This window comes from Coptis chinensis, chromosome 4 (assembly GCF_015680905.1).
Source record: "Coptis chinensis isolate HL-2020 chromosome 4, ASM1568090v1, whole genome shotgun sequence".
Taxonomy (NCBI): domain Eukaryota; kingdom Viridiplantae; phylum Streptophyta; class Magnoliopsida; order Ranunculales; family Ranunculaceae; genus Coptis; species Coptis chinensis.
The window spans coordinates 84,095,121-84,119,042 of record NC_141459.1 but is presented as its reverse complement, the minus strand read 5'-3'; the positions used below and the strand labels follow the sequence as shown (position 1 = coordinate 84,119,042).

General features: G+C 36.7%; 1 protein-coding gene across 1 annotated transcript; it reads left to right on the top strand.

Annotated features, from left to right (window-relative positions):
* The first annotated feature begins 5,343 nt into the window (after window positions 1–5,343).
* Window positions 5,344–6,654, top strand: LOC147505217 (non-classical arabinogalactan protein 30-like). The gene is made up of 2 exons (XM_086604115.1): window positions 5,344–5,821; window positions 6,325–6,654. Exons 1-2 carry the CDS (start codon window positions 5,554–5,556, stop codon window positions 6,618–6,620), a joined length of 564 nt encoding a protein of 187 aa, XP_086460241.1. The 5' UTR covers window positions 5,344–5,553; the 3' UTR covers window positions 6,621–6,654.
* The last annotated feature ends 17,268 nt before the right edge of the window (window positions 6,655–23,922 follow it).

The following is a 23,922-nucleotide window of genomic DNA, read 5'->3' as shown; positions in this document are numbered from 1 at the left end:
GATTGCCTTCTTTATCAGCCCCAATCTTGGCAGTAACTTCTTCATCAGTTCCTTCCAAGAGTTTGAGTATTCTCTTTGAATTCCCACGAGGCTAATCAAAATGAGGAAGGAGAACTGAAAAGAGACATATAGGTTTGGGTCAGATTGGAATATAATTTTGATATATGGATATCAAAAACAAACAAAAAGGGATAGTTATACCTGAAGAATTGAAAACTTGATGTTTCAGAGGAGGAATAACTTCAGTGTCGGCACTCTCCCAGTTACCATAAACTATGATAGGATACAAGGTTCATTCTTTGTCGCTTTTACGATTTTTTCGACTTGATGTTTCAGAGGAGGAATAGCTTCAGTGTCGGAACTCTCCCAGTTACCATAAACTATGATAGGATACAAGGTTCGTTCTTTGTCGCTTTTACGATTTTTTTGAATGATACCCACAAGGTCTTTCCTTGAATGCTTTTTGGGATAAAAATATCCAAGGTGTTTCTCACAGAATTTATAGTGGATAAGGATATCGGACAATCGGATTCTATAGGTGTCATATTTTTCTGGAGAAAGATGGCTATTGTAATAGTTACAGATGAATAGCAATCTCTAAAAATTACCCATGCCTTGACCAGGGGAAATGTTCAGATGGTTTAAAACTTCATAGTCGAGATTTGTCAGAGGAAATCTTAATCCTACGACGATTTGGCCAACAGTGACGATAGTGGCTTTCTTAGTACCACTTTGGCATTTGGTAAATTTCCGAGTGCCAGCATAATGTTGCAAGTAAAGGGATGGGAAAATTCGATAGACGGCCTGAACTAAAGCCAAATTTGGCTGTTTGATAAAGAAGGGGTTGAGACCATGCTTACATTGACTAGTATCTTCGACGGTCTCACGTTCAAATTCGGATGCATTCGTTTCAAAAGGGTGACAAGGAATTCCCTCTACAATATAATCCAGTTCCCAGGAGGTATGAGGTCGATATGTTTTAGTAGAAGTAGAAGCAAGATTATAGCTATCGCTTCTATCGTAAGAATGAGTATCTTCACTACTAGTACTAACATTAGAAAAGGTGTCTTCACTCGCCATCAAGAGGACTATAAACAAAGAAGTGACGACAAAGGTATTTTTAGTATCGTCAGTTTAATATATCATATACTCATATATATATAATTAAAAATACATGCTTACATATCGGAAATACCAATATGTAAATCAATATATCAACAAATTATGTGTTCAGATCATATTAGGTATAAGAAGATCCAAACTTTTAAGTATTTGAAGCATAATATAGTGTTATCTACCATTATATAACATGGACACACACAGATTTACAGTATTCAAGTATCCAGAATCGTCAAAGCCCTAAATTGTTGATTTTAGTTGATTCACGAATATATAATAATGTGGGTTTTTGGACTAACAAGTAAAGTACATAAAGCAAAGGACGTACCTTACAGCGTACAAAAGTTAGTGTTTTCTGGAAGGAAGCAAATAATTGAAGGATGAAGACAAGGGAAGTAAATCGTGTTTATGGGTTTCTTAAGTAGCGTATAGAGGAAGTTACAAAGATGAGGGAGGGAAAGAGAAACGGGTTATTTCAAACTTTTATATTTAAAAAAAAATGGACCGGGTTGTTGTTTGGGCTCAGATGGTAAAATAACTACTTATGATATAACCGCTTCTCGAAAATAAAGTTAAAATTTGAAGTGAAATTTCAAATTTTCGAGAGGGAGCGATGTAGTGGGCAAATATCATGCTTTTAAATATGTTTATCTAATATTTCAAAACTCGAGATATTTACATGAGGGTCAATGTCTCGGTATATTTCGTGGTTATTTCAAACATTTGCAGATATTAAGCGGGAAAAGAAGGATGAAGACAATGGACACGTGTTAGAAATTGATTGGGTCAAAGCTAATTAAGGACACTATATAAATACTGGATGAAGTGAAAGAAGATTCATTCGATCATTCCCACAAAAATTATCTAATATAACAAGGGAGGGAAGTTTTATGACCTACGGCTGGGATTCAATATGAGCGGGTATAAATCGAGGGCCACCGTTCCGCCACATGTTGGAGTTTGATGGCAATTAAGACTTCCCATTAATTTACCAAATCAAATAATAGTAATTAAGACTTCTATTTATTAAATCAATAAATAATGATAGTTAAAATTTGTTATTAATTAAGCAAATCAATAAATAATGGTTTAATTGGTAATTAAAACTTTTCATTAATTTATTAAATCAATAAATAATGATAGTTAAATTTTTTTTATTAATTTTGCAAATCAATAAATAATGGTTTAATTAGGTAATTAAAAAATAATTTTCCAATAATATCAAATTAATTAATGCTTTTAGCAATATTTCAAAAATTAAAATAAAGAACTCAGTTCAATCAAAATTTTCAATTTTTTTTTTTTATTATCAAAGTTGATATTTAAGGAATCAAAAATCCTACACATCAATTGTTCCCACATAGTCACCACAGTGTGAGGTTTTTTGGCACCGACAACAAGTTTTCAGGAGGCCACCCATCCTATGACTACTCCTACATGAGCAAACTTCACTACATAGTTTCCATGAATCCATAAATCCGAAAAAAAAAAAATCTATGTTGGGATTTGGCTAATGAATTACTTATGTCTCGGATCTCAAACAACTTCATAGATACTAGAATTCATACATGAGGCTTACCCTTGCCCCACGGGCTGGCACCTTTCAAGTACCTGTTTCAACCTCGCTTCACGGGCTAGGGCGATGCAAAGATATTCCCACACGGGCCGGGGTATTACACTATATGCCAAAGATTTAGACTATCTAAAATACTAAAATAAAATTAGCAAATTATTTAAGGTTTCTACCATTTTTCCAAAAGCAATTTATTAAAAGACAAGTCTACGAAAAAATCAAAATAAAAAATAACAAGTTTATTGAGAAGTTCTTATAGAGATGATCAACAGTTCAATGAGGCTTTTTCATGGGTATTTTAATTTTTTAATTGATAGCTTACAAAAATTTAAAAACGGATCGGAAAGTTATGACAAATATGAATTGGATATTACTACAGAGTTAATTGGTTAAAATATAGGATGAGACATACTCTAAAATAGTTGGATTTCAATCTCAGTCAATAACATGCGAGACGTTAAAATATGAGGACGACAAAACCATTATGCAACACTTTAAAATGGATAGTTGGTTTACATTGTCTCGATGAACAGTTGGAATTATAGAAAAACTATGAGTTAACAAAAATGAAATAAACAAAAAACAATTCAAAACCATAAAATGAAATCAAATTATGAAATTTAGGAAAAGTACGTACCTCCAGTGCATGTAGTCACCGTTTATATATATATATGAATTAAGTTTCTTTTGAACTACAAAATTTCATGTTCAGTCCGTTGAAGTATGTTCAAAATAATTTTTGTAGAGTGAATTTGACACAAATCTTTTTCTATTTTTTATTTCATGTCTTATACTTTACCGGTTACGCTGAAGTAAGAGATGAGTCAGGTATGCCGTCATGAGTCGAACAAGAGCAAATTAACATTTGTTGATATACCTTACAATGTGCAAAAGGATTGCTCAAAGTGTAGTTAATCAAGCTGCAGTGAATATTCTCAATTGTATAGTATGGTTCAATTACACTGCCCGTAACTTTGGTATATTTGCAATTTGCATAGGTTTTTGTTTACATTTTCAATGTCAACAGTGGTTGTGTTGCTTCAATATCCCAAAGTAACAAACACAAAGAAGGTTTTGCCAAAATTCTTTTGCGACATAGTGTTCATAGACGTGTAGAGATAGCACCAAAGATAAAAGACGACAACATAATTTGTGCCTTCATGGCTAGCTGGAGCGTATATCATATTCATATTTTGTAATCATATATATATATATATATATATATATATTTGTAGTTTATTTTATTTTATTTTATTTTTTAATATCGGAAACTAAATCATTAGGAGGGTGTATATACATGCTAGGGATACATATTGCCAAAACATGTGTGATGTATAAAGTTTGTGGACAAGCACGTTTAATGTATCATATTAGTCAAAATTGTTTCGGTTGGATGAATTTTTCACAAGTACTTTTTGTTTTTGTTTTATTTCTTGAAATTGTGAAAAACACATGAATTAAAATATATATGTTCAAGACAAAAAACTGTACCAAAATTATAAAATAATGAATCAATAATTATTATTTAAATAAGAGACGAACATAGAGATGATGTTTGTTAAAACTATGGCTAGGAGAAAATATTAGTGAATCTAAACAAGAAAAAATAATAAGAAATAAATCAATAATATTAAAAAAAATCAATGCAAATCAATAAATTCAAAAACAATCCGTTCCAAAGGCATAAAAATTATTAGAAACAGGAGAGAGAAAAAAGAGAATCAGAGTGATTGTAAAACCTTCTTGAATATTCAATAAAAAAGATTCATTTACTTCATATCCGATACATAATTTCATTCAAATCATTCTTTAATCTTCGTGATCTTAGAACAATTAAGAAAGATTGTTCTACGACATCACACGAAGTATATCCATACTCTCATGATTTGGTTCTTCTGTTGCCAGCAAATTTAAAATCATAAGACTTAGTCTTTGCATCTGCTGAAAAACTCTTCTCATCCATTGCCTTAAGAAATTGCATTGCCTTCTCAATATTTCTTTTTTTGAGAAATCCTTGAACTATGGTATTGAACGCGCGGTCATTTGGAGCAACACCATTCTCTTCCGTCTCTGTGAACATATTATGTGCATTAATTTCCATGCCCCCTTACAAAACCTGCTAATCATTGTGTTATATGTTATGGTGTTGGGCAGCACCTCTTTGGTAGAGAGGTTCTGAAAAAGTTCTTTTGCTTTCATTAGTTTTCCTTCTTTGCACATGTGATCAAATAAGGATATTGTAAATCACAACATTGGCTTTTAACCCCTTGCTTTCCATCAAACAAATCAACTCCGTTGCTTCTGAAATGCCACTGTTAGCACACAATCCTTCTATTAATATGCCAAAAGTGACAATAGCAAGTCTTCAAAAATCTGCTTTGCATCTATGACTCTCCCAACCTTACACAGCACACCAATAAGGGTGGTATATGTAATAACATCAGATTTCACTTCCTTGCAGTTCATATCCTTAAAAAGTTGCATAACCTCGTGTAAGAAGAAAAGCATCTGGGCCAAGGCCCCACGGCTTTTAATTTCTGGTCCATTACTTGCTTTTGTATTGTTGTAGACTGGAAACTTCTACATGCCCTCGCAACTTGTTCAAAATTCAAGAACTTCTCGCCATTTGCATGTAAAGCTATTAGCTATGCTTACATTTGTCCATCACACTCTATCTAAGAAATACAGAAGCACTCTAGCTTTATAAGCGTCACACCGGCCAAGTCCCATAACTGATCGAAACAAAGTTTTATTCACTCCAATTTAGCAGTACTTCCCATTTCAAAGTCCTTCACCGGGTATCTTCTCATCTGAAACAACTCTGATAGTCTAGAGAAGATCGTCAAACAGTAGTACGTATAATGAGTTTTGTTAGTATGATGTTCTTGTTGAAGAATTTTGTGACACTTTTTCTGTTGATGGGTCTTTTAAATGTTTGTACTGGATTTAATCTGGGTGAGTTTGAAGGAATAAGTGAATTTCAATTGTCTTCTGCTACTCCTTCTCCTGTTCCAGCACCTAGTCCTAATTTGCCCGTCAGAAGTCTTGTGGCAGTTCAAGGGATTGTTTATTGCAAGTCATGCAAGTATCAAGGAGTTAATACACTGTTGGGTGCTTCACCACTTACTGGTTTGTTTTTTTATCATTCTATTCTCATATTTTCTTTTTTCCCTTTCTATTTCTATTGATTTTCAAGTACGGTGGAATATTTGGCCAAATGGTAGCTACTAGCTAGAATCCATACATATTTGCATGTTGCATGATCATGCATGTGTGTCCACTGACCACGCATAACTTGGTTTGGATCTTGTGGATACATCCTTTGATAGTCCTTGATCTGTATAGAACTCAAGTAAGACATGGATCCACATTTCTGCTTATATGGACTCACTCACTCACGTTTGCTTGATCAAGGCCTCAAGGGTGCAGCTCGGGTGGGTGGTTTGGGCTTGGAGTTACCTATCAATCTTACACTCTGATTTGCTAAATCTCTAAATCTGAGATGATTGGAAATATCTTTGATTCATGAGATTCCTTTTTGAATTTTGTTCTTTAATTTCATATTTATATCTACATTTTTGTACCTGGTTCACAACTTCACATCAAATTCCTACTTTACTTGGATCTGATAGGTGCGGTTGTAAGGTTACAGTGCAACAACAGCAAGATCCCTCTAAGAGAAGAGGCCAAAACAGACAAGAATGGTTACTTCTTCCTCCAACCATCAAAAATGATTACCAGCTATGGAGCTCACAAGTGCAAAGTGTTCTTAGTCTCTTCACCAGTGAATTCTTGTCAGAAGCCCACTGATCTTCACTTGGGCCAGAATGGGGCCTTCTTGAGATACCAAAAGTCTCAAAAACCAACCCCATTTGCTCTTTATTCTGTTGGGCCATTTGCTTTTGAGTCCACTTCATGTCCCCATTGATGACGTCATTATATTGTACTGTTCCTTTCAGTAATAAAATTAGAGGGCGGCGCAATAAAATTAGAGGGCGGCGCAGGGTGTATGAGTGTGCAGGCATGAGGGCCCTTGGACAGTACTTTCTTGTAGCAATACACTAGTACTTTTGCCTATATGAGTGGCCTAGATGCAATTCCTCACTCTCTTTCATGATGCACACTAGATTTACTCATAAAATTAGAGGACGTCTAGTATGTGCAGGGTCTAGTATGTGCAGGGTGTACCTGTGTGCAGGCCTAGGTGCAGGCCTAAGAGGGCATAGATCCAGAGTACCTTGTCATGCAATATACCCTCAATTTGTGTGTATAAGTAGCTCAAATTTACTATTTTTTTCTCTTTCCTAACGCACACTACCTTTTCTAATAAAATTAAAATTATATTAAGACAAGAAATTGGTCCCAAGGCCCATTTGTGAGAGAAAATCATTCACAAAACTAGTATTTTTTTAATCACTCTCAAGGACAATTTTTGGGGGTAAATAATTCGGAAAACCAATTTTCGAGTGAAAATAAATCGTAAGAATAAATAGTCTGGATTTGAAATAAATATTTTTCGATTTTACCTTTTCAGTCGTTTTGCTATGAACAATAAGTGTTCATACCATATGTTGAGATATCAACAATGATTGTTCATATCCAAATAGGTTAACGTACTTTATGCAATATGTTGAGGTATGAACAATGATTATTCATAATTCATGTTGAGGTATAAACAATGTTCATACTCTAATATGTGTTTTTACTGATCATACATTATGTTAAGGTATGAACATTGATTGTTCATACCCTAAATAAGTATGAACATTGATTGTTCTTTCATAGCTCATGTTAGTATGAATAGTGATTGTCTATACCCCAAATAAGTATGAACAATGAATGTTCGATCATAGCTCATGTTATTGAGGTATGAACAATTATTGTTCATACTCCAATAAGTGTTCTGACTGATCATACATTATGTTGATGTATGAACAGTATGAACAATAAGTGTTCATAGCTCATGTTATTGAGGTATGAACAATAATTGTTCATACCCCAAATAGGTGTTATTGCTGATCATACATTATATTGAGGTATGAACATTGATTGTTAATACCCGAAATAGGTATGAACAATGATTGTTCATATGAACAATGAATGTTCATAGCTCATGTTGAGATATGAACAGTGATTGTTTATACCCCAAATAGGTATGAACAATAATTGTTCATACTCCAATAAGTGTTCATACTGTTCATACATTATATAATGTATGATCATTAAGAACAATGATTGTTCCTATGAACAATGAGTGTTCATAGCTCAACATGAGCTATGAACACTCATTGTTCATACTCCAATATAGGCGTTCTTACTGATTATGCATTATATTGAGGTATGAACATTGATTATTCATACCCTAAATAGATATGAACAATGAGTGTTCATAGCTCATATTGAGGTATGAACAGTGATTGTTCATACCCTAAATAGGTATGAACAATCATTATTTTGATTGTTCATACTCCAATAAGTGTTCTTACTGATCATACATTATGTTGATGTATGAACAGTATGATTGTTCATACTCCAATAGGAGTTCTTACCGATCATACATTATATTGAGGTATGAACATTGATGGTTCATACCCCAAATATATATGAACAATGAGTGTTCATAGCTCATGTTAAAGTATATGAACAATAGGTATGGACAATCAATTATACTCTAATAGGTGTTCTTACTGATCATATATTATCTTGAGGTATAAACAATGATTGGTTTATACCCCAAATAGGTATGAACAATGATTGTTCATACTATATACACTGGGTCGTTTCGGTTGGGCCAGGCCGCTTATTATTTCGTATTAGAAGTATACTTGACTTTTCATCTACCCGAGCTATTTTTAATTTCGCGTCAAGGGTATACTTGATATTTAATCTACCCAGTCCTTGTGAGTGATTAAAAAAAAATGTCCTTACGAGTTACTTTTCCCCTGATCTGTCCTGGAGAGTTTCTCTCTGATATTAAGAACTTTATGTAATAAAATGATGGGTAAATTTCCGATTCGGCCATGGTAATCTCAATGTGTTTCCAATTCGGCTACAAATTGCAACTCAGCGCATTTTGTCACCAACTAGTGGGGTAATGTCAGTAACTTTTTGCATTGAGTTGCTGACAATGACCAGATTAAAAACAAAATTACATTATCATGGCCTAACTAGGAATTTACCCTAAAATGAAACTTTCTTTTCTAGTTAATCTCATTTCCCTTGATTTGGCCTTCTATTATCTTGGAGTAAGCCAAATGTTGTGAGGAACTGAGGACACAAGGGACTCGCATTCAAAGTTTCAATAGTTGCACTGTTGCAGACTTTAAAATGGCTCATTTTTTTTTGTAGATACAGTATGATTTCCTCACTCGAGTGCAGCACCTTGAACTTTGCGCGCTTAAAACTAAATCTGAATTTCTTTTAGTAACGTCATAAATCCAAATGTACAGAAATACAATGGTATAGGTTATATATATAAAAGGAAAGGTAAGGTACTTGTATTTTGTCAAAGAATTATCGAGTCACCCTCGGGCACCAAAATTCAGGTGTTTAGGTTTGAATTTCCCTCCTTAGCAGGGTTTTCACATGCCTTAATTCCTTTTTTCTAACAGGGAGCGACTCTAGAGGACAAATCGGCCGAAAGAGAAACTCTAAAGGACACGTTATTTTTGTAATCACTCACAAAGACCGGGTGGATGAACGTTCAAATTTACCCTTGACGCGAAATAAGAACGGCTCGGGTAGATAAAAGGTCAAGTATACCCCTGAAGAAAAAAAATTAATGGCCTGACCCAACTGAAACAACCCGGTTATGAACATTGATTGTTCATCCATGTATGAACAATAGCTATGAACATTGATTGTTCATACCCCTAATTATGAATATTAGCTATGAACAATAAGTGTTCATACCTATTTAAGCTATGAACAAGCATTGTTTATACCTATCTATGTATGAACATTGATCCAATTATGAATATTGATTGTTCATACCCACAATAGGTATGAACATTGATTGTTCATACCTACCCATGCTGAACATCAGCTATGAATATTGATTATGGCTATGAAAACATGAACCCAAAACAGATATAAACAATAACTATTCATACCCCAAATTATGAACATTAGCTATGAACAATAGGTATGAACAAAACAAATATGAATAATAAATGTTCACACTCAAAACAGATATGAACATTGATTGTTCATACCTTTTTATACCTTCTTATACCTAAAGAAGGTATGAACAATCCGTGTTCATACCCAAAAAAAAACATGAACCCAAAACAGATATGAACATTGATTGTTCATACCCAAAACATATATGAACAATAAATATTCATACCCAAAACATATATGAACAATAAATGTTCATACCCAAAATATATATGAACATTGATTATTCATAGCTACTTAAAAAAAACATGAGCCCAAAACAGATATGAATATTGATTGTTCATACCTAAAACATATATGAACAATAAATGTTCATATCCAAAATATATATGAACATTGATTGTTCATACCCAAAACAGATATGAAAAATACGTGTTAATACCAACAAAAAAATATGAACCCAAAGTAGATATAAACAATAAATGTTTATTTCCAAAACAGATATGAACAATACGTGTTCATACTTAAAGTAGGTATGAACAATACGTGTTTAACAGTAAAAAATGAACAATCATTGTTTGATTAACATTAAAATTTTAGAGGATCTTGGTGGAATCGAACCACCATCACCTTTGGATATCACTTTTACCTAAATTTGAATAAGTTATTCACATTAGCTATGAACATTGATTATTCATACCCCCAATTATGAACATTAGCTATGAACAATGAGTGTTCATATCTATTGGAGCTATGAACACTATTTTGTTTGATAATTAGTCTGGTGCCGCCATCTCTAGCTTTGTTTGATAATTAGCCATTGATATTATCGTATAAAAAGGGTTATTCTTCACAAGGAGGTGTTATTATCGTCTAAAAAGGGTCTGGTTGGTTGGAGAAGAAGGAGTTTTGGCCTTTTGGGTTTTCTCTCTCGTAGTTTTGTTTTATTCACATAAGGGTAAAAGGGAAAATAAAATTAAAAATTAAAAACCGGGCCAACTTATTTTGTCCTTGAGGGTTATTTTAATTAAAAGACTGGGTCCGTAAGTGATTAAAATATGGAATTTGGTTTTGTGAGTGGTTTCTAAAATAGGTTGTTCTCTACGGTGATTTTGGCTCAAAATTGGTCCTCTTCTTGTTTTTCTAAAGCCATTGTAATGGCGGCGCGGGAGAGCGAGCCGTGGAGACGTCTCCAATTCGTTCCCACTAATTCTCTTTCCTTTATTTTTGTTCCACCCCACCTATCTAATCGTGCGATGTTTAGTGTTGTTCATCCAAGTAACCAGGCGATTGGCATATTACCATCCATTGGAGTTGGAATTGGTGAATACACACGTATAGAATGTGACTATTACATCTGTTATGAATAGAACAATGCGGAAACAATATTACCCACAACAAATAGATCAATCCTATACAAAGATCAATCCTTCTCACTAGACAAGACTTCAACACCCTCCAAGCAATATCCCAACACTTCTCAATATCAAATAAACAAGCATATAAAGTAAAACAATTAATGTAAAAGAAGAACAAACTACAAGACGAGATATATCGTGGTTCAGCAATTTGCCTACGTCCACACTGTGAGTTCCAAGCTTAATTTACTAGATGTCCGGAGTAACAGATTCCAAGTCTCTCAATTCACTCACAAAGAATGAACACTCAACTCACAAAGAATTGCTCCCTTATAATCTCTCTCTTTCTTGGTTTTGGTTAAGTTAAGTTTTTACAGAAAAAACTTGTTTTTATACTGTTTCCAAAAAACTTCCGAAAACAGTCGAATCCTTGTTGCAATACGGTGGGGAGCGGGCACGCTCGATACCAGGCAAAAGAGAGGGCGGGGCGTGCTCAATTGCCAGGAGGTCGACCAAGGCATGAGCGCGGGGCGCGCCCTTGTCAAGGCAAAAGTGATGGTGGGGCGCGCCTTACACGTGAAAGAGAAAAAAACACCTTTTTCTCTACATTCTCCACTTCGGTAAGGTTTTAACACATAAAACCGAGCCAAACACATCCAGCAAGAAAGACTTGCAGTCAACTGCCCCAAAGGGCCATGCCCACAAAGGGCTCTTTCAAAGCATGTAGGATTTGGAGCAAGTCCAAACAATGTTGGAACTTAACTCCGGTGACAACCTTTGTCAACATATCAGCAGGATTGTCATGGGTGTCCATTTTCTCAAGGGCTACATCACCATCCTCAACGACATCCCGTATAAAGTGATAACGGACATCAATATGCTTGGTCCGAGCATGATGAACCTGGTTTTTCGCCAAATGAATAGCACTCTGACTATCACAATACAAAGCAACACTGTTCTGCTCAATACCCATATCATCTAGAAGACCTCGAAGCTATATTGCCTCTTCCACTGCCTCTGCCACTGCTATATACTCTGCCTCAGTAGTAGATAGAGCAACTGTAGCCTGTAGCATAGACCTCCAACTAACCGGTGCACCATGCATCATAAACACATAACCAGTAGTCGATCGTCGTCTATCTAGATCACCTGCATAATCTGAATCCACATACCCACCGACATAACAAGTGCCTCTACCATAAACTAATCCCACATCCAAGGGTACCCTTCAAGTACCTTAGTACCCATTTAACTGCCTCCCAATGCTGCTTCCCAGTATTTGCCATATACCTGCTTACAACACTAACTGCCTGTGGAAATGTCTGGGCGTGTGCACACCATATCATACATCAAACTTCCCACGACACTTGCATAAGGAACATTAGCCATATGCTTTTGTTCCTCCACCGAACTAGGAGAGAACTTAGCTGAAAGCCTAAAATGGCCAGCTAAAGGTGTGGAAATCGACTTTGCATTTTCCATACCAAATCGAGAAATTACTTTCTGAAGGTTTTTCTTCTGAGATACAACTATCCGTCGCTTCTTCCTATCTCTGTCAATCTCCATGCCCAGTATCTTCTTGGCTTAACCTAAGTCTTTCATCTCAAACTCAGAGCTAAGTTGAGATTTCAACTTGTCTATCTCCACCATACTTTTAGAAGCAATAAGCATGTCATCCACATAAAGCAGGAGATAGATAAAGTCATTACCACGAAGTCTATGAAAGTAAACACAAGAGTTATACTTACTTCGGGTGTACTCATGTTGGATCATGAATGTGTCAAAGCGCTTGTACTATTGTCTGGGCGATTGCTTTAACCCATACAGTGACCGATTCAATTTGCATACATGATCTTCTTTCTCAGCAACAACAAACCCTTTAGGTTGTCTCATATAGATCTCTTCCTCCAAGTCCCCATGCAAGAAAGCAATTTTCACATCAAGTTGCTCTAACTCCAAGTCGAAGTGAGCAACTAAACTCAATAACACACGAATGGAAGTATGTTTGACTACCGGGAAAAATACCTCATTGTAGTCGACTCCTTCCTTCTGTGAGAAACCCTTTGCTACTACTTTTGCCTTGTACCCAGTACTGTCGGACTCAGGAATGACCTTTTTCTTTTTGAACACCCATTTACTGCTGATAGTCCTTTTGCCCTTTGGCAATAAAACTAGGTCCCATGTGTGATTTTTATCAATAGACTCCATCTCTTCTTGCATAGCAACTAACCAATATCTGTAATGAGCATCTCTAACAGCTTCCTTGAAACTATCTGGCTCATCATTTTCGATATTCAGTGCATATGCCACTAAATCCACCTGACCATAGTGTTTCACCGGCTTCTCGTGCCCATACTTGTGCACTTCTTTAACTTGTCTCTTTGGCATAGGGTCAGCCAATACAAGTTGTGGATGCTCTTGCTCTTCTTCCTGTTGCTGTGTGGTTCCATAATTTGGTACCTCATCATGAACCAACCAGTCATTTGCTGCATCAGACAACTCAAGCTCAGTGGCTTGAACTTCTATAGACTCACCATTCTGCCCAGCTCTTTCCGGCTTATTGAAAGATAACACGAAAGTCTCATCAAACGTAACATCTCTGCTGACCAGGAACTTGTGGTCTTCTAGACACCATAATATGTATCCCTTTACCCCATTTGCGAAACCTAAGAATATGGCTTTCTTAGCTCTAGGATCTAGCTTGCTCTCCCTCACATGGTAGTAAGCAGTCGATCCAAACATTCGCAAAATACTATAATCAGCTGGGTTACCTGACCACACCTCATAAGGTGTCTTGCAATCTATAGCTGGAACTGGTGACCTATTATACAGGTAACACGCCAAGGACACTGCATCTGCCCAATACTCTTTGTCTAGACTGGCATTAGATAACAAACATCTCGCTCTTTCAAGCAAGGTTCTATTCATCCTCTCTGCCATTCCATTCTGCTGAGGCGTGTGATAAGTGCTCAAAAAGTGCTATTTAACCCTCAATTATGCCTCTTGTTTAGCCATCTTAGTGGACTAATAGTGTTTATAAGTTGTGTTTTAAGATTCTACAGGTGAAAAAGAGAGTTTTGTAGAATATTAGAGAAAATGGGATAAAACGAAGCAATTCGGAGCATTAAGGATCACATGGGAGGCCCGTGGACAATCATGGAGAAGGCTAAGGAATTGGAGCTGTTAAAGATGCGACTTGGACCTAATTTAAAGTCTATTTGGAAGCCCAAGGCCAAAAGATTCGTTGTTTGGACCAAAGCCCACAAAAGAGGATAGAAGGATAGAGCAGAAGAGAGAAAATCGGCTTATGCGTCTGGGACGCATGTATCGAGTGTCCAGACGCATTGAGTGCGTCTGGGACGCATAAATCGAGCGTCCAGACGCATTGATTAAGTCTGGGACGCATGAATCGACACTGTAGCCAATTCCTTCTCAGTTTTGAAGACGAAGTCGGACTTTGGAAGAAGTCTATTTGTATTAGGAAACAAATGACGGTTTGGAATGCTTCTAGAGCTCATTGTAACCCCTATAAATAGAGGACCTAAGTGCCTCATGTAATTTGCCAATTCACTTATATTCTTGTCTCCAGAACTTGAGGCAGGGAGAATTAATAATAAAAGATCGGTTTTAACTAGCTGAGTCTTAATAAATTAGTCTTTCTAGTCTTATGTTCTTAAACTCTTCTTCTTCTTGTTCTTCCTTCTTTATGGAAGGCTAATCTTCTCCTTCAAGGGAGAAAATGAAGCCAGTGCTTAAGGTTTAATGATTCTTCTGGTTCATGGTGTTCTTCAATCAGGTTAGTTCTTTATGTTTGTAGTTATTAGTTCCATTGCCCACACCAGGGGATGGAAGTATAGAATAGGGTTTATGTTTTGCAATATTAATATCATGCTAGTGTTCTTTACTTTTCTTCCAAGAGTATAGTTCTTTAGAGTTAGGGAAGTATTCTTTGTGTTGCCTTAGAAGGGGGTAGCTCGGGGAGTGGCTGCCTAGGGGAAGTTCTTTGTGTTTGCCTTAAGTGGTGATTCATTGAATGGCAGCCTATTAGGAAAGTACTCCTTGATGTTGCTCTTGGTAATACATTGAATGGCTGCCCGAGCTTACATAAAAGGAAAGAAGATATTAATAGCATAAACATAGGAACAACCTTAAGCAGAGTTAATTGTTAACGATGTTTCATTCCAGAGGGCATCGGCACTTTCCGATTGCCTAATTGTAGTATACTTGTAAGAACAACCATGAAGCGTAGGTCATAGATCAAAAGTATTGGTGGATTCTAATCTCTTGAATTCCCTCTTTATAAATTCTCAATAGTTTAATTAGTTTAGCTTAGTTTAGCATTAGAATCTACAATCTACAATATTAGTTTTAATCCCTCAAACCCTTTCCAAATCTGCCCTTCACATAACATACACTTAAAAGTGGAACGATACCCTACTCATCCTTTACTTATTGAGGGATAATTAGGTTTTGATACGCTTCTATTTGTTCAACGACCATCATCTATCTACACCATCCATACACCATCTACACACACAAAAAAGAGGAAGTGTCAATGGCGCCGCTGCCGTTTTAAGTTGTCTATATTTAACGTTTTCTTTCAAGATTAGAATTTTGGATCTTGAGGTAATTTTAGCCGCATCATCCATCCTTTTAAGAAAGAAAGAAGCTTGAAGGACATCTCGAAGACAAGATCTACCATCCAGGTTAGTCGAATCTTCATTCTTTTTATTGCTTTCTTAGTATAGTTGCATCATAGTTTAGTTTTATTGCTTTCTAGTATAATTGCATTTAGGACCTTTTCAACAATTGAAGTTGTAAGCCAACACAGCGAAAAATCAAACTCTAGTGTTTCTTGTCTGAATCTTGACAAACGGACTATCGTCTGTGGGCAGTGGTACTTAAGCAATCCAAGTGATTCACCATAACCCTAGAAGAGACAGCTTTAGACAACGGACGAGATACTAGCTGCAAAGCCCAACCCAGTTGAAGAAAAATAGTTTTACATTCTAGTATAATTTAGAATAGTTGCATAGTAGGATAGTTTATTGTTTTCTAGTGTATGCCCCGTCGTCCATATCATCGTCCAGTAAGAACACAACAGTGGACAAGGTTTAACAACCGACTCACAAGAATACTAGACGAGATTGATACAATGGCCGCAAGCAATAATGGAGGTGTTTTGGACACCAATAATCCTGAAGCTATCCCACCCATGCAAACACAACAGAGGAAGAAGCTGAGTGATTTCTATTCACCAATCATTGGAGACCCACCAAGCAGCATTGTTTTTCCAGAGACAGAAGCTAACCAGTTTGAACTTAGAGCATCAGTAATCTCTATGCTTCCAAAGTTCAATGGTTCAGACAATGTTCAGCCTTATGTTCACAAGAACAAATTTCTATCAGTCCTCAGAACTTTCAAGAACCAGAATATCAGGGATGAGAGTATCAAGTTAATTCTTTTTCCACTCTCACTCGAAGGTAAAGCATCCGGAATGGTTAATCAGCATCACCGATCAATTCAATCAACAACCGGGAGAAGTTGAGAGCAAAGTTTATGAACAAGTTCTACCCACCCTGTAAGATCGGATGCCATGCGACAAGCCATCATCAATTTCAAAGGGAAGGTGGTGAAGAATATCATCAAAGCCGGGAGAAATTCAATAATCTGCTAGTCTCATGTCCACATCATGGTTATGATAAGAGCACACCGGCTCATTTTTTCTTTCGAGGACTTTCTACTATGAACAAGCGGATGATACTGATCAATGCATCAAGGTAAGTTTACATCATTGGATGGAGAGGAAGCCTACAACTTTCTCGAAATTTAGTCAAGACACTCAACAATGGAGTACTAGCAACGAGGGCGTAGCTAGAGTGGAGGGTGCCAAAGAAATTTGGCAACCAAATTCAAGAAGACCCAAATCAAGCAATGCTATCAATTATGGCAAGCCTATCAACGGGACTTGAAAATCTGAACAAGAAGTTTGATCGGTTCTCCATGAATCCTCCAAAACCAAACAATTTCCAAGCTAAACCTCACCCATCCAAGCCTTGTTATACCATTTGTGAGCTATGTTCGATGAAGGCCATACCAGCAAGAGTGTTCAGATTATCCGGATACTAATGCAGAGGCATGTAGTATCAACTCTTTAGGAAGAAATAACCGGTTCAATCGGGGACAAAATTATTGGAAGCCACAAAATACAAATCGGAGGAATTTTCCTCCGTGATTCCAAAATTAGTCAAATCGGTTCCCGAATAACCGATGATCGGTTCCAAACCCGCCAAAGAACCATACATAAATCAAATCATCATACGGAACCCGGCAATACCAAGCCAACACAAACATAGAGTTAGTACCGGATCTTATGAGTGGATATATTGCCCTACGCCTCGGTCGAGCAAAGCGGTTATCCCACATCCGGAAGAAGCTATCACCACCATTGTCAATGAGTGAAAACGGACAAATCAAAGAACCCGAAGTTGGAGAATAACTTTAGTGTCATTCAAGGCCGATAGGGCAAATTGTGCCGCTTGACAGAAAGATCAAAAGGAACATTACCAAGCCCGGTAGCCAAATCGAAAAAGGAAGAGGTGTCCCCGGGGTAGATAACCCGGAGATTACTCATGAACAAGTTAATGTTGTCACCACTCTGGAGGTCGGGCAAGAAATTGATAACAAGATTGTCTATGAACCAGGGGAAAAGATTCTGTGGAACCTAAGGTAACTTATGTCCCCACCATCCCACCCGATTCTAACATTCCGGATATATCTAGTGTTGTGCCACCCAATCAAGTAAATGTTGAGAGAAGTCTGAAGGAACTACTTGTGAAAGTGAGTAAGAAGAAGCCATCACGAGTGACTCAACCGTCACTCCACTATTTGTTACCAAGCCAACCGCCGAAAAGAAGAGAACCAATATTGAAGAATCCGCCAAAGACCGCTTTCCTTCAAACTAGTGAATACCGAGAAAAGATGACCCGATAAGGAGATTTGCGATGTATTTCAGAATTTCTGATTAATATCCCATTTCACCGCCATCAAGCAAGTTCCCTCATATGCCAAGTTCCCCGAAAGATCTAGTAAAGAAGAAGACCAACATTTCGAAAAAAGCTTTTATCTCTCAAAGATGTTCATCGCACCTCTGAGAATCTATCGGTTGTGGCCGAAAGATCCCGGAAGTCCAACTGCTACATGCAGAATGGAGATTCTTTGGAGGAACAAGCTTTATTAGATTTGGGTGCCGGTGTGAATCTTCTACCATATTTCATCTACGAAGTTGGGCTTGAAGGATCTAAAACCGACCGATGTTACTTTACAAATGGCGATAGATTAATGAAGATACCTAGAGGACTCATTGAAGACGCGTCATAGTCAAGATCGAAGACTTCTATTATCCGTTGATTTCATAGTACTAGACACAGAACCTACATCTGGTAGGCAGATACCAATCATTCTAGGCAGACCATTCTTGGCCACTGCAAATGCACTCATCAACTGTCGAAACGGTAATATGACGTTATCCTTTGGTAATATGAGAGTCGAAACCAATATTTTCCATACGTTACAGCAACCACAGGAGGTGTGTGCTGTGAACGAGGTTTGTATGATTGAAGCGTTAGCACAGGATTATAAGACTCATTCATATCCTGCTGACAAAGTGTTGAAAGCTCTGACAGACTCAGACTGTGAGGAACTTAGTGTTGAGGCAATGCCTAATGGACCATATAAAGAGTTTAAGAAGGAGCCGCCTAACCTAGAATTGAAGCCTTTGCCGTCTACACTCAAGTATGTTTTCTTGGGAGATTTGGGAACCTACCCAAAGAGTCATTGCATCAGATTTGACCGGTGAGCGAGGAATCCGTGTTAGTAGCACTTTTAAAGGAACACAAGTCAGCTATAGGTTGGACAATTGATGATATCAAGGGGATCAGCCCTATGATAGTTCAACATAGGATTCATTTGGAAGAGGATTCTAATACTTCTAAGCAACCACAGAGGAGGCTTAATCCAAAGATGAAGGAAATAGTTCGAGAAGAGGACGTCAAACTCCTTGATGCCAGCATTATCTACCCTATTTCTAATAGTCAATGGGTTAGTCCAGTTCAAGATGTGCCGAAGAAGTTCGGAACCATAGTAATCGAGAATGAGAACAATGAGTTGATTCCAACCAGGATTCAAACTGGATGGAGAGTTTGCATCGATTACAGGAAGTTGAATAGCGCATCGAGGAAAGATCATTTTCCATTGCCTTTCATCGATCAGATATTTGAAAGATTAGCTGGACAAGCTTCCTACCGCTTTCTTGATGGTTACTCAGGATACTTTCAGATCCATATTCACCTTGAGGACCAAGAGAAGACATTCACATGTCCTTTTGAGGATTGTCCATCATCTCTTTAGTCCTTAAACGCGTTGTTCGCGATACCAACTTAGTTCCGAATCGGGAAAAGTGTCACTTCATGGTAAAGGAAGGGATATCACTGGAAGAATTCTAGTAGATCGAGCAAAAATGTCTATAGGAAGTAAGCATGTTGTCGAAAGATCAGTTTTGAGATGGAAACCTAAGTATTCCCCACCTGTTAGTTTATGGGATTTACTCCCTGTTGACCTTCAAAGGAAGATTATTTGTATGGCTCGTGTAGGGTTCGGTAAAAGTCCATTTGCACATAAGAGGAGAGTGCGTAAGCTAGGTTGCTGTAAGAATTGCCATTCTGAAACTTGTCCTGGGTTACAACCATTAAGAGAAAATTGTTGGTACAAGGTATACTTTTGTCAATCACATGCTGAGAGAGATCAGAAGAATTCCTACAAAGTGGGACCGAGTGGGTGGGAGTACTAGTCTTGAGGATCTGACTATAAAGGACTCAAAAGTCTTGAGGATCTGACTATAAAGGACTCAAAAGTCTTGAGGATTTGACTTTAAAAGACTCACATTACGTCTTGGGGATCTGACGTAAAAAGACCTAAAAAATTGTTTCTTGAACTAATTCTGATATTCGGCATCAATGGTAATATCCTACCTTTTTCTCATCCATTTCATTTACTTCTTTATACATTGAGGTCAATGCATGCATAAGTAGGGGGAGGGTGTACTTGAGAAATGAATTTCAAAAATTAGTTTTCAAAAACAAAAATATTTTTGTTTCTAGCATGAGAAAAATGAATTTTAATGATGAGTCTGGGATATATATTCTATACTGCTTAGTGTTGAGTTTGATAGATAGTTGATATTATTGATTTCATTACCGCTTAGACTATTTATTATGCTCGGACATAGTTCTTATTGATAGAATTCTTTATCAAGGCATCACCATAATACTTGGTCAGTTTTGTGTACTTTTGCTAGAAGAGAGATTTAAACCCCTAGTAAACTAGAAGTAGAATTTTTAGACTTAGCCGTGAGACTTGAGCTTTATACCCATTCTTTGGAGAGTTCTTACTTAAAAATCCGAAGTCTTAGTGACTCAACATCTTTCGTTCTTTATGTCGTTGTAATATAGTCTCATTATTCATTAATTTGGTTAATCACGAAGTGACATCAACTGGGGAGATAGCCATTAGGTCTTGTAGTCTATTCAAAATAGAGTATTGATAAGAGCCCAAAACAGTAGTTTTAACCCCTTAACCATCATACTTTTAGACCAATTATGTGAGTAATAATTAAGAGTCAATACTGATTACGTGTTTTTATGCATTTCAGGCTTCAAAGTCCATTATGTGCAGAAATGTGCCACTTTAGCGATATAAAGGAGCAAAGGTCGGTTGCTAAGGAGTTTTGTGATTAAAGGCCAAGATTCAAGAAGACAAAGCCTTTCTAAAGCCTGGTCAAAAGCTGAAAAGTCAACGCTGGCGTAAATGTTACACAAAGTCGTGAGAACTTCCTCCAGACCATATCTTTGGACTCAGACTTCGGAATTGGGCCTACCTTATGTCAAAACGACCGGCTCGGAAAGAGCTTTCCAATGGTCCAAGTCTTGACCCAATAAGAGGAGCAAAAGTGGACGAAACATCTATCGAAGCTAACTGCAGCTGAAGAGGCCTTTTTGGACTGAAAGAATTGGGTTTTGGGCCTGATTCTCTGGCCCAAAACATGGCTCCAAGCCCATGCACGATTTTTGGATCTGAAAGTATAAAAACCAAAGCTTCACTCTTTGTTAATGGTAGATAGTTAGACCTAGATTAGAAATTAGATTAGTAGCCTCCATTAATTAGTTTCAGATCTTAGTTTTAGAATTTCATTCCCTGTTTTAGATTAAAACTTTAAATCATTGTTCTTTATTGATTAGATAAATAAAATAGTTATTCTTATCAATTTCGATTTTTGTCATTTACAATTTATTAGATCTAACTTCAATTCTTGTTATCATTCAATTCTTAGTTATTAATTAGATTTCTATTATTGTTTAGTTAAATTTCATAAAGTTAGAATCTTTGTAATATGTTGTATTCAATTTCAATGGGAAATGATGGTTTGATGAATCAAGGCTAAAACCTCCATTAGAGGGGTTGATGAAGCCTTGATGAAAACTTAGTTGTATAGTGTAGAAGCGTTGTAGAGTCTATTCCATTCCATTCTAGAAGGTCGTGTTTCGCCATGAGAATGGGTGGGCGACCTCACATGCTAGTTATAATTGGTAGAAATGCCATGTTAATTAGGGATTAGAACGAGCAATTCTTACTTGTAAGAACGTGAAGAATTGGATTACAACAACAACCATTCTAGGTGATTAAGTTGGATTCAAGGTGGATTCAATTCCCCTCTAATTCTTTATCTAGATTCAAGAACATTAGTATTTCCATATATTTCGTAGTGACATTTAACATATTGCTTTTCATATTGCATCGTAGTATAATTCCCCTTCGTAAAGCTCTCATTAGACTTAAGACCGATTAGTTAACTAGAAAACATCACATGCTAAAGAACTAGGAGTGGAACGAATTTGTTACTCCACTCTATTTCGATAGAATTGAGAGTAGAAACTTTGATAAATATAGACTCGTATTAAGTTTTAGTTTACTTACGTTTTGAGTTCATCGTTCATTTCGTAAGTAAACTATTCATTTTATGTTTTATCAAGTATCATACTGATAAGTCAAGTAGTGAACCCATTCAACCTTTATCCCACCTAGTAGGACCATCATGTTAAACCCTTTTGAGCCTTACAATAAGCCATTTTCTTTCATAAAACCTTTACCCGTCACCCAACCCCAGACAAGGAGTATAGCCAAAATCTTTATCAGCCATACCCATATGTTTCTGAGAATACGAGGGACACAAAGAGAAAGAAAGAGCACAAAAGGAAGATTACAAGGAAATACCAGAGAGATACAATAAAGACCATCATTATGTTCTAAGTGAAAGAAGCTAGTGGAAAACAAGCATATCCAGTACTAATCAAGGATATAGCTGAAAAAAAAAAAAAAAAAAAAAGTTGAACAGAATGGATGGAAAAGCTAAGACAAAGGAAGAATTTTCTCTGCAATATATAATTTAAAGAAATCTTCCAAAGAAAGAAGCAAAACCCTTAGTGTTTTTCAGAAACAACCTTAGAATCCTTTTTACCTTTTCTTCATAAACCAATACCCAAGCCAAGTTACAACCCATGACTTATCACTACAGTATGGTACGAAGTCTAGAATAGGTGAGAGGATGCTAAAGTGAAGGACCCGACACTTCATATGTGATTGACATTCTTTCCATGAGACTACTTTTATTCAGAAGTTTGTTTTTCAAGGTAGTATGTGGGATGTTCAGATGCATTATTCTTTTCCCTACATACATGAGGTAAAATAGTAGACCATCTTCGAGAGATTCTTTTTCGAGAGTATGACCGTGAGGATTGAAAAGTCGAGATTATCTACCTATGGTAAACTAGGGATTCCGTTTCTTGGATAGGAGAGCATAGGAGATTGACTAAGTACACACATAAGCCTTGATTAAGAATTTTGTCAATTTTACTATCTCCCATCATAATCTATGAGTCTTTGCAAAGATGTAGTTAGCAATGGAGACCGCCTCATTTGGAGTAAGCACTAAGTGGGTAAGGAATTTCTCTCTAAAAAAATACTATCATTCTTGAACATGCTATTGATTGATTTTGTGGGTATATCACTTGAAAACCCTCACGAGACTATAACTTCGTCCTTTTTGGGGAACATAAAGGTTTAAAGCCTTGTTGCATATGGTAAATGCAATCGCGATGCCCGCTAAAATGAGTTAGGATTTTATTTTTGTTATTAGGATGTGATTTTGATCACTTATCTATTTTTTTATCTTATTTGCTAAGAGACTAGCAAAAGGCTAGTTGGGAGTTGTGATAAGTGCTCAAAAAGTACTATTTAACCCTCGATTATGCCTCTTGTTTAGCCATCTTAGTGGACTAATAGTGTTTATAAGTTGTGTTTTAAGATTCTACAGGTGAAAAAGAGAGTTTTGTAGAATATTAGAGAAAATGGGATAAAACGAAGCAATTCGGAGCATTAAGGATCACATGGGAGGCCCGTGGACAATCATGGAGAAGGCCAAGGAATTGGAGCTGTTAAAGATGCAACTTGGACCTATTTTAAAGTATATTTGGAAGCCCAAGGCCAAAGGATTCGTTGTTTGGACCAAAGCCTGCAAAAGAGGATAGATAGATAGAGCAGAAGAGAGAAAATCGGCTTATGCGTTTGGGACGATGTGTCGAAATGGCGTCCAGACGCGCGAAAGTCGTCTGGGGCGCGATAAATCGAAGCCCGTCCAGA